The 14640-nt window shown below is 45.1% G+C and overlaps 1 protein-coding gene across 1 annotated transcript in view; it reads right to left on the reverse strand.

The window, feature by feature from the left end:
- Positions 1–1189: 1189 nt before the first annotated feature.
- The window catches only part of LOC135527093 (GDNF family receptor alpha-4-like), a 72239-nt gene continuing 58788 nt past the window's right edge, over positions 1190–14640 (reverse strand). Inside the window, exons 4-8 of the mRNA XM_064955741.1 lie at positions 7457–7802; positions 6557–6666; positions 5183–5317; positions 2879–3042; positions 1190–2559 (exon numbers count right to left, since the gene is read on the reverse strand). Coding sequence (XP_064811813.1) covers positions 2419–2559; positions 2879–3042; positions 5183–5317; positions 6557–6666; positions 7457–7802 — 896 coding nt within the window. The 3' untranslated portion in view covers positions 1190–2418. The remainder of the gene's footprint in view (positions 2560–2878; positions 3043–5182; positions 5318–6556; positions 6667–7456; positions 7803–14640) is intronic.

Raw genomic sequence — 14640 nt, forward strand, 5'->3', positions numbered from 1 at the left:
CAACCTACTATATAAAAGGACGCTAATTAAACTAAAATACACACAGGTGAAACTAATAAGACAAAACCAACAGACAAACGAAAAAGGGATCGGTAGTGGCTAGTAGGACGGTGACGACGACTGCCGAGCACCGCCCGAACAGGCAGGGGAGCCAACTTCGGCGGAAGTCGTGGCAATTTGTTTCCTGATCTTTCTTATATCTCTCACATATAGAATAGACACTTCAGAACAAACTTCCTTTACATTATCAGCCTAGTGTCGCACTCGCAAATGCTTCACAATGTATTTCTTTGTAGGCTATAGCCTTGAAATAATTGAAATAATAGGCTCCCTATCTGGTTCCTGACCTATTTAGGGTGTTAATATGCTGTTTAATATGACATGAAATTATGAGTGCTTCTAACATTCACCTTTTCATGTTCATTAAAATACTAGAGTTTTGTTTCAGAACTTCAAAACCAAATGGTAGTTCCAGGTAGTCACAAAAATAGATGGGTGTTGGTTGAATTGTGATTTTAATGAATGGAGCGAATTCGGAGCAGCAGTTTTTTTTTCATGTGAGAGCAGAGAGGTTTAAAGGATGTGGAGTGCCGGAGCGTGTGCACTGCTCCATTAGCAATGAGAGGGATTGCCTTTAAATTTCAATCACACTGTAAAGCTGAATTTCTGTATAAAGCCCTTTGCTTACAGTAGTAATACACACTGTCAACTCACTCCCTGGTTTCCAAATAATTTTTCATAGAAGAGCTGGCCACCAGACGGTTGTTTTTGAGAGTGAAACGGCTTGGATTCACCTGACTGATTCTGCCTTACAGCTACTTCTCTGTTTATTTTCTAATCATGGCGCTCTCCAAGGCATCCTTCTCTTCCATTATTGAAATGTGCAGAATACTTAGAGTTGTCATTAGTGTTCTTTGCGTATACGGTGCCTGATAAGACCTCAACTTTTCAACTTTAATTAATCAAGCCGTTAATTGCATCCAACCCATACCCCTATGGTCCAATTAATATTCGAACAAACATAAACAAATAGACATATTACTGTACTCAGCAAAAGCTCTATGGGATAGAAATCTGCTTGAATTGTCATAATCTAATTGCTTTTTTGAAGAACTGATAAGGATGTTTATTGTCCAATCACTGAACAGGACATTTACTGTATATTCGGAAAGAGAGAAGCATTGGATTTTCTGACAGCTTTTATTGGCAGCAATTCAAATGATTCCTATGACATTGGAAAATTTCCGTCCTCCCGATAACATCATTCATGACCATCTTTTTATTATGAACAGGTAATATATACCGCATTTCACACTATTGTGCTGACCCAAACTGTACTCTGCTTTTGGCTCTGGCATTTTCTTTTCACATTGTGCATTCCAGCATGGTTTCAGCAACTATGGTGGCTGCGTTGAGGCCAGCACAGTACACCTTGGCTTCTCTTGGCTCGGCTCAGTAGTGTGAAAAGGGTCAAATTTAGCCCGAAATTTTGAGACACAAGTCTTTCTTCCTATATGGCATACCGATTCCGACACCCTTTAAACAATGTCCATTTACACAATGAGGAACAGAGGGCAGTGCTTCCACACAATTGCAGAACAATGGTACTGTACACAAAGAGAATCTGTTTGCTCATAACTTCATTTCAACAAAGGAGAAGAAAGTGTTTTATAATGAACACTTAGCTAATCATTAGTGAGAACAAATGAATTGGCAGTAGACAAAGAGCCCAATCTTCACTGCGGGCATGATAATCATTAGATCCAGGTATTCTGAGGTGTCCACATCTCTTGTAGCCGACAGCACTCGGAATGATCTGAGTCAGGGTATTTGTCCAGAATGGCTGAATAAGCCGTAGCTCCATTGTCCATCTCTACCATTCGAGTATTGATTAGAAATAATGTTCCTCCTTCAGTCAAGTCAAAGCGAACGGTATTAAAGCACTTATATCCTCAAGGGTCTTTTCCAATCAGTTTGTGCAGTTGAGTACCAAATAAAGACAAAGTTTCGCAGTTCATTGGCAACATTTTAGCTAAGAGCTTTCCATTTATATATAGATCTTAATGGATAACCGCGTAGTTTCCAATGGTGCTTTTTAAATTCACTCTTGAAAACAATGGATGTGCTTGGATAGCTGGATGGTAGGTTTGTCCACATAAAAAGTACTTTTATCTTGACTTGAAGCGATAACAATGTACAAGTGTACAGATTGGTTTCAATCTGTCTCAGTCCCTCTCTGTACACTTAAAGGGCTCGCAGATGCAGTTGAACCACTAAGACACAAAAATATAAAAACGACTATGCTGTACATGTTTCGGAGGAGGAGAAGCCTATTGGCCAAAGAGTCAAATTTCTCTAGAATTTGTCAACAAATCATCCCATCTGCTCTATGGGTGGTCCTTGGCAGTGCTTCCTCCTTTAATGTCCATATAAGAGCAGAGGTAGGAGCACAAGGCCGGTAAAGGCCGTTGGAGGCAGAAGGCCAAGTGCGGGGGCAGAGTTTGGGAGCCCATCCAATGGGAGGGTAGAATCTCCCCACAGTCGGTCATTTCCGCTGGCCTAAGGGTGAGAAAGAGAAATCAATGTTGACCAAAAAACATTGAAGCCCACATGGTAAGCCTGAAACAGAACAGAACAAAACTAGGGAGGTATTATTCACTGTCGAGGGCCAAATCTAAGATATGCTCCATCATTCTGATTCAAATTTCAAAGGTCAAAGGTGATCGGGTGGGAGTACTGTAAATATGCAACTGTAACCTCCCTGAACTTAACTGGCAAAGGTTTCAACTCTAGGCAAATCTTTATACTGTACAAACAACTGAACAAGTATCTATTTTATCCCATTCTCGCTCTGACCCTGATGAAACAATCACCACACCTGTGTTGGTATAATTGGGTCCGGAACATTCCGTGTGGTCTCCACGGTAGCAGGCAGAGGGGTGGTGGCATGGTTCTCTCTGCCTGCGGCAGGGCTGAGCAGTCCCGATAGACTGGGAGTGGGCGCCATATCTGTCCCGCTCCCAAATGCCAGGAGGGCATTCCCTGTTGAACAAGATGACAACAGCCACAGTTTGAAAAGAGACAATTTGACTCAAGGCTCCCGAAATGGACCTGACACGTCTTCATCAATTTCCAATCACGCCCACATTCAGTTACTGCACAGTCAGGACCCATTCTGCATTCTGCCTGAGCGGCTTGGCTCTGGCAAGTTTGGATTTGCTCGGTGGAGAAGAAAAGGCGAATACTCAGTATTCTCTTCAGGTTTCTCCAACTGCACCTGCCTCTCCACATCCTCTCATTAACTCACAGACGAGTGGCATTGGCCAAACAAGACTGGACCCTCACTCTGTGTCTTTTTTTGTCATGGAGAGAAGAGGCCACTGAGGAGAGGAGAGGCCACTGAGGAGAAGAGAGGAGAGGCAAAGCGATGAGAGGAGAGGCTATCTGATGGCTTTAGAGTTACTTGTCGTCACCATTTACCACAGCCACAAAGTCATAAAGCCTGCCTATTTCTACAATTTCATTTTAAACCTAACCTTAACCATAACCATGCTTCAAACCTTATGTCTTTCTCTAACCTTAAATGAAGACCAAAAATCTCATTTTGACTTTGTGCCCATACTATCAGGTGGAAACCAGATTTACCTTGCGCTCTCCGGGAAGAAGATAGCCCCTGTCTGTTTAAACAGGTCAGATGAAAAACACTGTAGCAAAGTCAATAATAAGGACAATTAAGTATTCACTACATAGAAAGGGCATAAGCAAAATTGGAATAGAAATGGAAGACCATTAGGGTGAGAGAGAAAAAATCCCAGGGAAATGCGTGTACTGAGTCACGGTGCTGACGCATGATGCTCCCGAAACAAAGCTGAAAGTGAAGGTCTGGTTCATGTGGTTGAAAGCACTCTTCATCTTCTACAAGGGATCATAAACATATCGCACAAGCACCATATTGTCTTTCATCCTTGTTTCCCTTTCTGTAAACCATGGTGGAACTAGCTTGTCTCCCATCATGTGAGGGGATATTACACTTATTACATGTAATAACGCAATTATTACTGTGCCATTAGGGGTTAAATTTGTAGGTTGAGTCTTCTATGCCAATATTTACATCAACTGTTAAAACAGGAATAAATGCACAAGTCGTTAAGACAGAGAGGGTGAATTCATAAATAAGTGATTACTTCAGAATCACAGGGATAACCTATTTCCTTTTCACTCAGGGAAGGCACTGTGAACACCCAGGTGGAATTACAAAGGATACAGCAGGCATTCATCAATGAAAATAGGCTAGGTTCAACAAGGAGTAACATCATCCCTTATTTCCATCGTCAAGAAAAAAACAAGTTGAATATTTCTAAAGGCATTGTTGCGCAGACCAATTATTGTAATAGAAAACCATAGTGTTGGATGAATCATTCCTCAGAGAGAAAATAAATCTAAGCAAAAATCTAAATCAAGTGTCGTAAATACATTTACCAGTACATAGTTAGAAAAAATAGGTGCTATCTAGAACCTAACACTTTTGGTTCCATGTAGAACCCTTTCCCCAGAGGGTTCTACATGGAACCCAAAATAGTTCTACCTGAGACCAAAAAAGGGTTCTCCTATGGGGACAGTCGAAGAACCATTTGGAACGCTTTTTTCTAAGAGTGTAGGCTACTGCACATGAAACATGACAAAACACTGACAGGCAAAATGTCCAGAACTCATGGAGTTCTGCTTTATCCCCTAAAACCTGCTACAGATGTCACACATTCACGCTAACAATCACGATGGCTATTCAACTGTAAGTGATCACTACCTTCCACGAAACCGCCCCATATCATGTACCATTAGAACGTAAGGAACAATACTTTATAGAAATAGCGCTTTTTTGAGATACAAGATGATGTTGCTCTTGTTCTTCCCTAGTCTAAACCTTGCAAACATGTTCATTAGGAAACACCATAGTAAACTGTTTCAAAATATTTCCAAAAGTTCAGATAGTACCTTGGGCTGTTTTCCTTCATTTCATGCCTAGTGAACACAACCCTACACTAAGGCTGCATCCCATATTAAACCCTACTCCCTATATAGTGCACTGCTTTTGACCAGAGCCCTATGGAACCTCCAGCCTAAGTCACTGGAGACTGCTTTCAGTGATGACTTGATGGATTAGGAGCCATTGGGAGCCACTCACTGAGACAGACGTTGTCGGTGAAGTATTCCAGGAAGTCGGAGCACTCTTCTCTCTGGTTCCCACTGGCAGAGCAGGAGCACCATGGGGCCACGCTAGACGTGGAGTTATCCACATAGTTGGGAGTTATCGAGCTGCCTGTAGAAACAATGTGTGCTCAGTTCAGTATCAAATATTTATTCCCTCCAAAGACCGATTGTTACAAGACTGTTTTTACAATGTTATAGAAACTAAAACATTTATGAACAGTATTTGCAATTCACAGTTCACTCGCACAATGTAAGGTGGAATACTGTTCAAGAAATTAGCAGAAATGCAAGTGTGTTGAGGGTAATTCTTGCCAGTGATCTGTTGCTTGTTTTTATGAAGTCAAAGACGCTTCAATTTGTGCTTCCTTTGAAAACGTTTAGAAGTGTTTGTTGTGCCATTTCTCTCCCAAGTTCTGAAATGGAGTGGAAAGTTTTCAAGTGCTTAATAAATACAGGCCAGGAATGAAAATGCCAAGTGTTTGTTTGTGCTGAAGGGCACCATAGGAAGCTCTTGAAATGCATTAGGTCGCTTTGTGCTCTTTTGAAGAGCATGAAAAAGAAGCGGACGTTCTTTGAGCGAGTGCATAAAACAAAGCTAATAGCCTAATCACTGATCAAGCAACGTTATGGACTAAACTTTGAAATCCTGTTGCTGCAGGATTGTTTTTCTACGACAATACGGTTCAAATTAAGATTCTATATCTGTACTGCTTTAAACCTTCACAAATAAGATCCACTCAAATCCTACTCAAACTCATTCATTATAGGCCTACAGTATTAAAGAAGGTACATCTAGCATTTCCACCTGCAGATAGAAAATAGTTTCCGTGTAGGTACATGCATCAGCATCTTCCTGTTTCATGATTGGTTCTCGTTCGTAAGGTTGCAAACATAAACAACATAACATTACCTTTCGCCCATGCAGCAGATGTAATTTGGGTTATGATAAGGTCAGAAAGCAGTGCATAAGCTATTTATGCTATTTCTAAGATATATTTTGAAAACCACAAGGGAATCTGAATTATTGGTAAATTGTTACATGTAGCTCCTTTAAATAGCAACTTTCACTTCCCCGCCAAAGTAATAATTTCCTTTCACTCTTTCTCCTGTTCTTTATTCATTAGTTTACCTTTTCTATCCTTCCCTCACTCCTCATTTCCCCTGTATCTAACTGCTTTCTCCATTTCAGTACACTGTAGGCTAGTTACATTTTCTCCACTCACATTCTGTATGTTAAACACTTAATTTTCTCTTTCTCCTGTTCTTTATTCATCGATTTACCCTCTCCTCCACATGTTCGGCTTTCTCCCATCCGTTTCACATTCGCTCTCTCCATCTCTGTACCCACCTATCAGGCCTGTGTAGGCGAGTAGACAGGCTCCATAGTTCCCCTGCTTGCAACCGTTGGCAGACGACTCGGCTGGTTGGCAGTCGTACTGGAACTGAGCCAGGCGGGACCTATACAGAGCCAATACAACTAGCACTGTTTAGCAGTGAGCAAGGGCCGGACACCAATTACAATGATGGCATACCGTAAAGATAGCATGTTTTATTGAATGGTTTTCACTGGAGGAAGAGAGGGTTTCGCTATCTCCATGTGCTATAGATTTGGTACAACACTCGTATGTTTAAGGCTATGTGGCAAACTGCAGTGAGGGGCATTGGTTTATTTTATTTGTTTCATTCCACAAGCCAGAATCATTAGTTCAGCCCCAGAGCAGTAAAAGGGGGGGTGAAAATAATGTTCATGACCAACAATTGCAATGAGCGATAACTCTAATCCATCTTATGTTTTATCTGTGTTAAATATTTGATGTGTTATTGCAGCCACACTCTCCAGGGGGGTTGGGGGTAGACTATTGAACCATTTTGTTGATTGAGTGGTTTGCTTGTTCTGTTTTGTGTGTTGATAGAGTGGTGGTTCCCAAATAATGGGTCATGGCCCCACTGGTTGGTCACAGCTGGTACTGTCTGGGTCAGGACTAAAGAATGTCTTTGTTTGGTTGAGTTGGAGGGTCACAGTTTTTCTTTAAAAGTGACAACAAGTTTGGGAGCCACTGTTAAACATCTTATACTCTGAGAGTACAAGACTGGAAGAGATGAGCTGGCAGAGATTTACCTCTCTGGGAGCGAGCTGAGGCACAACTTGACCAAGAACAGAAAGAAGTGGTACAGTAAACAGCTCATTGTGCTCTATGTCCCAAAGGATATAAGTCAGTATGTTGTGTTATTGGAGCGTCTCACTCACCTGCACACATAGTCAGCCTTGCAAATACGCATCTGTGTCAGGCAGCTGGGTTTTTCCGAGCCCTCGAAGGAGCAGCCGGGAACTATGGTCTGCCTGCGTCGCTCTGCGCATGCAGTGTCCGTGCAGGGGCAGAAGAGTAGCTCATGCGTGTAGTCTGGAGGGATGCGATCAAAGAACCGGCGTAAGGCCTTGCTGCACTTGGCCTTGTTGCAGAGGCCAGACTTGGCCGAGGGCTTGATGCAGGCAGATACGTACTCTGTGCGGAGCTTCTGGCACAGGTCGTCAACATTACATGCCTTGGCTGCATCCAGGCAGCGGTTCACTGTCACCATACCAGCCTCGGAGTCTGTTGGCGGAAGGGGAAGGAGGGATCAGAGAACCATACAATAACAAGAGAAAGACATAAAAATACTTTTTGGGTAAATGGTATATCACCTATCAGTGATACAGTGCCTTCAGAAATTGGACTTTTTCCGCATTTTGTTGTGATACCACATGAACTTAAAATGGATTAAATGTAGATTTTTTGGGGGGGTTACTGGCCTACACACAATACCCTATAATGTCAAAGTGGAATCATGTTTTTATTTATTTTTTACAAATTAATTAAAAATTAAAAGCTGAAATGTCTTGAGTCAATAAGTATTTGACACCTTTGTTATTGTATAAGTTCATGAGTAAAAATGTGCTTAGCAAGTCACATAATAAGCTGCATGGACTCACTCTGTGTGAAATAATAGTGTTTAACACTATTTTAGAATGACTACCTCATCTCTGCAGTGGTAGCTGCATTATGTTATGGCTATTGTTGTAATCGTTAAGGACTGGAGCTAAGCACAGGCAAAATCCTAGATTTTGAGTTGGACCACAGAGTGCAGAGGAAAACCTGGTTCAGTCTGTTTTCCACAAGACATTGGGAGATGAGTTCATATTTAAGCAGGACAATAACTGAAAACACAAGGCCAAATCTACACTGGAGTTGCTTACCAAGAACACAGTGAATGTTTGAGTGGCCGAGTTACAGTTTTGATTTAAATCTACGGCAGGTCCTGAAAATCGTTGTCTAGCAATGATCAACAACTTAGTTGACAGAGCTTGAAGTATTTTGTTGTTGTTGTTTTTTTTATTATTTGTGTGTGAATTTTTACCCCTTTTTCTCCCAATTTCGTGGTATCTAATTGTTGTAGTAGCTACTATCTTGTCTCATCGCTACAACTCCCGTACGGGCTCGGGAGAGACGAAGGTTGAAAGTCATGCGTCCTCCGATACACAACCCAACCAGCCGCACTGCTTCTTAACACAGCGCACATCCAACCCGGAAGCCAGCCACACCAATGTGCCAGAGGAAACACTGTGTACCTGGCAACCTTGGTTAGCGCGCACTGCACCCATCCCGCCACAGGAGTCGCTGGTGCGCGATGAGACAAGGACATCCCTACCGACCAAGCCCTCCCTAACCCGGATGACGCTAGGCCAATTGTGCGTCGCCCCACGGACCTCCTGGTTGCGGCCGATTACGACAGAGCCTGGGCGCGAACCCAGAGTCTGATGGCACAGCTCGCGCTGCAGTACAGCACCCTTAACCACTGCGCCACCCGGGAGGCCGCTTGAAGTATTTTTGAAAAAGAATACTGGGCAAATGTTACACAATCAAGATGTGAAAAGTTCTTAAAGACCTACCCAGAAAGCCTCACAGCTGTAATCACTGCCAAAGGTGCATTTACTTACAGTACCAGTCAAGTTTGGACACACATACTCATTCAAGAGTTTCTCTTTATTTTTACTGTTTTTTACATTGCAGAATTATAGTAAAGACATCAAAACTATGAAATAACACATATGGAATCATGTAGTAACCAAAAAAGTGTTTAACAAATCAAATCAATTGTATATTTGAGATTCTTTTAAGTAGCCACCCTTTGCCTTGATGACAGCTTTGCACACTCTTGGCATTCTGTCAACCAGCTTCACCTGGAATGCTTTTCCAACAGTCTTGAAGGAGTTCCCACATATACTGAGCACTTGTTGTGTCACGTATACTCCCTCTCTGGCCTCTAGGTCAACAGGCTGCTTGTGATGGCGCACACCTGTCACCATCATTGCACACACCAGCGCGTGCCTGATTACCTTCCCTATATATGTCACTCCCTTTGGTTCCTTCCCAGGTGTTATTGTTTCTCTTTCAGTTTCCTGTCTGTGTGTTGTTCGTGTTTCTTGTTTTGTATTATGTTTAATATATTTATTAAATTATTCACTCCCTGATCTTGCTTCCCGACTCCCAGCGCACACGTTACATGTTGGCTGCTTTTCCTTCACTCTGCGGTCCAACTCATCCCAAACCATCTCAATTTGGTTGAGGTCAGGTGACTGGGGAGGTCAGGTCATCTGATGCAGCACTCCATCAATCTCCTTGGTCAAATAGCCCTTACACAGCCTGGAGATGTGTTAGGTTATTGTCCTGTTGAAAAACAAATGATAGTCCTACTAAGCGCAAACCAGGTAGGATGGAGTATCGCTGCAGAAGACAGTGGTATCCATGCTGGTTAAGTGTGTCTTGAATTCTAAATAAATCATAGACAGTGTCACACTTTCTCCTCCATGCTTCACAGTGGGAACCACACATGCGGAGATCATCCGTTCACCTACTCTGCGCCTCACAAAGATATGGCAGTTGGAACCAAAAATCTCAAATTTGGACTCATCAAACCAAATGACAGATTTACACCCGTTTAATGTCCATTGTTCGTGTTTCTTAGCCCAAGCAAGTCTCTTCTTCTTATTGGTGTGCTTTAGTAGTGGTTTCTTTGCAGCAACGCGACAATGAATGCCTAATTCATGCAGTTAATGTTGAGATGTGTCTGTTACTTTGAACTCTGTGAAGCATTTATTTGGGCTGCAATCTGAGGCTGGTAACTCTAATGAATTTATCCTCTGCAGCAGAGGTAACTCTGGGTCTTCCTTTCCTGTGGCAACCCTCATGAGAGCCAGTTTCATCATAGCGTTTGATGGTATTTGCATCTGCACTTGAAGAAACTTATTGACATTTTCCGGATTGACTGACCTTCATGTCTTAAAGTAATGATGGACTGTCATTTGTCTTTGCTTATTTGAGCTGTTCTTGACATCAAATCAAATCAAATTGTATTTGTCACATGCGCCCAATACAACAGGTAACCTTACAGTGAAATGTTTACTTACAAGCCCTCCTTTTCCTGTAGTCCACACTCATCTTCTTTGTCTTGATTACGTTGAGGGAGAGATTGTTATCTTTGCACCACATGGTCAGATCTCTGACCTCCTTCCAACAGGCTGTCTCATCATTGTCGGTGATCAGGCCTACCACTGTTGTGTCATCAGCAAACTTAATGATGGTGTTGGAGTCATGCCTGGCCGTGCAGTCATGGTGTAACGGCGTTCTTCGTTTGTCGAAAGAGAGTCGGACCGAAATGCAGCGTGTTGGTTACTCATGTTTTTAATAGAACAAAATGACGATACATGAAATAACAAAAACAACAAACGGAACGTGAAAAACCTATACCACCTGTCTGGTGAACACTAACACAGAGACAGGAACAATCACCCACGAAATACAAAGTGAAACCTAGGCTACCTAAATACGGTTCCCAATCAGAGACAACGAGAATCATCTGACTCTGATTGAGAACCGCCTCAGGCAGCCAAACCTATGTAACACACACCCCTAATCAGCCACAATCCCAATAACTAAAAAATCCCACTAAGAAATACAACAAACATAAACCCATGTCACACCCTGGCCTGACCAACTAATTAACTAAAACACAAAATACTAAGACCAAGGCGTGACAGAACCCCCCCCCCTAAGGCGCGGACTCCCGAACGCACCTCAAAACCATAGGGAGGGTCCGGGTGGGCGTCTGTCCATGGTGGCGGTTCCGGCTCGGGACGTGGACCCCACTCCATAAATGTCATAGTTCCTCCCCTTCGCGTCCTGGGATGATCCACCCTCGCCGCCGACCATGGCCGAATAGTCCTCACCCAGAACCCCACTGAACTGAGGAGCAGCTCGTGGCTGAGGGGCAGCTCGGGACTGAGGGGCAGCTCGGGACTGAGGGGCAGATCGGGACTGAGGGACAGCCCAGTACTGAGAGAAAGCCCAGTACTGAGAGGAAGCCCAGTACCGAGATGAAGCCCAGCCAGACAGTTGAATCCGGCAGATCCTGGCTGACTGGCGGATCTGGAAGAGTCTGGTTGACTAGCAGATCTGGAAGAGTCTGGCTGACTGGCAGATCTGGAAGAGTCTGGCTGACTGGCAGATCTGGAAGAGTCTGGCTGACTGGCAGATCTGGAAGAGTCTGGCTGACTGGCAGATCTGGAAGAGTCTGGCTGACTGGCAGATCTGGAAGAGTCTGGCTGACTGGCAGATCTGGAAGAGTCTGGCTGTCTGGCAGATCCTGGCAGACTGACGGCACTGGCTGCTTCATGCTGACTGACGGCTCTGGCTGCTCCATGCTGACTGGCGGCTCTGGCTGCTCCATGCAGATTGACAGCTCTGGCGGCTTCTTGCAGACTGACAGCTCTGACTGTTCCATGCAGACTGGCAGCTCCTTGCAGACTGGCAGCTCTAGCTGCTCCATGCAGACTGGCAGCTCCTTGCAGACTGGCAGCTCTAGCTGCTCCATGCAGACTGGCATCTCTGGCTGCTCCATGCAGACTGGCAGCTCTGGCTGCTCCATGCAGACTGGCAGCTCTAGCTGCTCCATGCAGACTAGCAGCTCAGGCTGCTCCGAACAGGCAGGAGGCTCCGGCAGCGCTGGAGAGGAGAAAGGCTCCGACAGGGCAGGAGAAGCGAGGCGCACTGTAGGCCTGATGCGTGGTGCTGGCACTGGTGGTATTGGGCCGAGGACACGCACAGGAAGCCTAGTGCGGGGAGCTGCTACCGGAGGGCTGGGGTGTGGAGGTGGTACTGGATAGACCAGACCGTGCAGGCGCACTGGAGCTCTTGAGCACCGAGCCTGCCCAACCTTACCTGGTTGAATACTCTCGGTTGCCCTGCCAGTGCTGCGAGGTGGAATAGCCCGCACTGGGCTATGTAGGCGAACCGGAGACACCGAGCGCAAGGCTGGTGCCATGTAAGCCGGCCCAAGGAGACGCACTGGGGACCAGATGCGTAGAGCCGGCTTCATGGCATTTGGCTCGACGCTCAATCTAGCCCGGCCGATACGCGGAGCTGAAATATACCGCACCGGGCTATGCACCCGCACTGGGGACACCGTGCGCATCACTGCATAACACGGTGCCTGCCCGGTCTCTCTAGCCCCCCGGTAAGCACAGGGAGTTTGCGCAGGTCTCCTACCTGGCGTAGCCATACTCCCTGATAGCCCCCCCCAAGAAATTTTTGGGGCTGATTCCCGGGCTTCGCTCTGCGCCGCCGTGTCCTTCTTTTCGACTCCATTCTCCTATAGCCCTCTTCGCACTGCTCCAGTGAATCCCAGGCGGGCTCCGGCACTCTCTCTGGGTCAGCCGCCCACCTGTCTATTTCTTCCCACGTCGTATAGTCCATACTGTACTCCTCTTTGGGCTGCTCCTGTTTCCTCTTCTCCTGCTGCACCTTTGGGCGGCTACACTCCCCTGGTTTAGCCCAGGGTCCTCTCCCGTCAAGGATTTCCTCCCATGTCCAGAAATCCTTAATACGCAGCTCCTCTTTGGGCTGCTCCTGCCTGTTGACACGCTGCTCGGTCCGTGTGTGGTGGGTGATTCTGTAACGGCGTTCTTCGTTTGTCGAAAGAGAGTCGGAGCGAAATGCAGCGTGTTGGTTACTCATGTTTTTAATAGAACAAAATGACGATACATGAAATAACAAAAACAACAAACGGAACGTGAAAAACCTATACAGCCTGTCTGGTGAACACTAACACAGAGACAGGAACAATCACCCACGAAATACAAAGTGAAACCCAGGCTACCTAAATACGGTTCCCAATCAGAGACAACGAGAATCACCTGACTCTGATTGAGAACCGCCTCAGGCAGCCAAACCTATGTAACACACACCCCTAATCAGCCACAATCCCAATAACTAAAAAACCCCACTAAGAAATACAACAAACATAAACCCATGTCACACCCTGGCCTGACCAACTAATTAACTAAAACACAAAATACTAAGACCAAGGCGTGACACATGGGTGAACAGGGAGTACAGGAGGGGGCTGAGATTGCACACCTGAGAGGCCCCCGTGTTGAGGATCAGCATGGCGGATGTGTTGTTACCTACCCTCACCACCTGGGGGCAGCCCATCAGGAAGTCCAGGATCCAGTTTCAGACGGAGGTGTTTTGTCCCAGGGTCCTTAGATTAGTGATGAGCTTTGAGGGAATTATGGTGTTGAACTCTGATCTGTAGTCAATGAATAGCATTCTTACATAGGTGTTCCTTTTGTCCAGGTGTGAAAGGGTAGTGTGGAGTGCAATAGAGATTGCATCATCTGTGAATCTGTTCGTGCGGTATGCAAATTGGAGTGGGTCTAGGGTTTCTGGGATAATGGTGTTGATGTGAGCCATGACCAGCCTTTCAAAGCATTTCATGGCTACAGACATGAGCGCTACAGGTCGGTAGTCGTTTAGGCAGGCTACCTTAGTGTTCTTGGCCACAGGGACTATGGTAGTCTGCTTGAAACATGTTGCTATTACAGACTCAGATAGGGAGAGTTTGAACATGTCAGTGAAGACACTTGCCAGTTGTCAGTGCATGCTCGAAGTACACGTCCTGGTAATTCTTCTGGCTCTGCGACCTTATGAATGCTGACCTGTTTGAAGGTCTTATTCACATCAGCTGTGGAGAGCGTGATCGCACAGTGGTCCGGAACAGCTGATGCTCTCTTGCATGTTTCAGTGTTACTTGCCTCGAAGCGAGCATAGATGTTTTTTAGCTCGTCTGGTAGTTTCGTATCACTGGGCAGCTCTCGGCTGTGCTTCCCTTTGTAGTCTGTAATAGTTTGCAAGCCCTGCCACATCCGACGAGCATCGGAGCCGGTGTAGTACGATTTGATCTTAGTCCTGTATTGACTCTTTGCCTGTTTGATGGTTTGTTGGAGGGCATAGCGGGATTTCTTATCAGCTTCCGGGTTACAGTCCCGCTCCTTGAAAGAGGCAGCTCTTCCCTTTAGCTCAGTGTGAATGTTGCCTGTAATCCATGGCTTCGGGT

The sequence above is a fragment of the Oncorhynchus masou genome, chromosome 32 (assembly GCF_036934945.1).
Source record: "Oncorhynchus masou masou isolate Uvic2021 chromosome 32, UVic_Omas_1.1, whole genome shotgun sequence".
Classification (NCBI taxonomy): domain Eukaryota; kingdom Metazoa; phylum Chordata; class Actinopteri; order Salmoniformes; family Salmonidae; genus Oncorhynchus; species Oncorhynchus masou.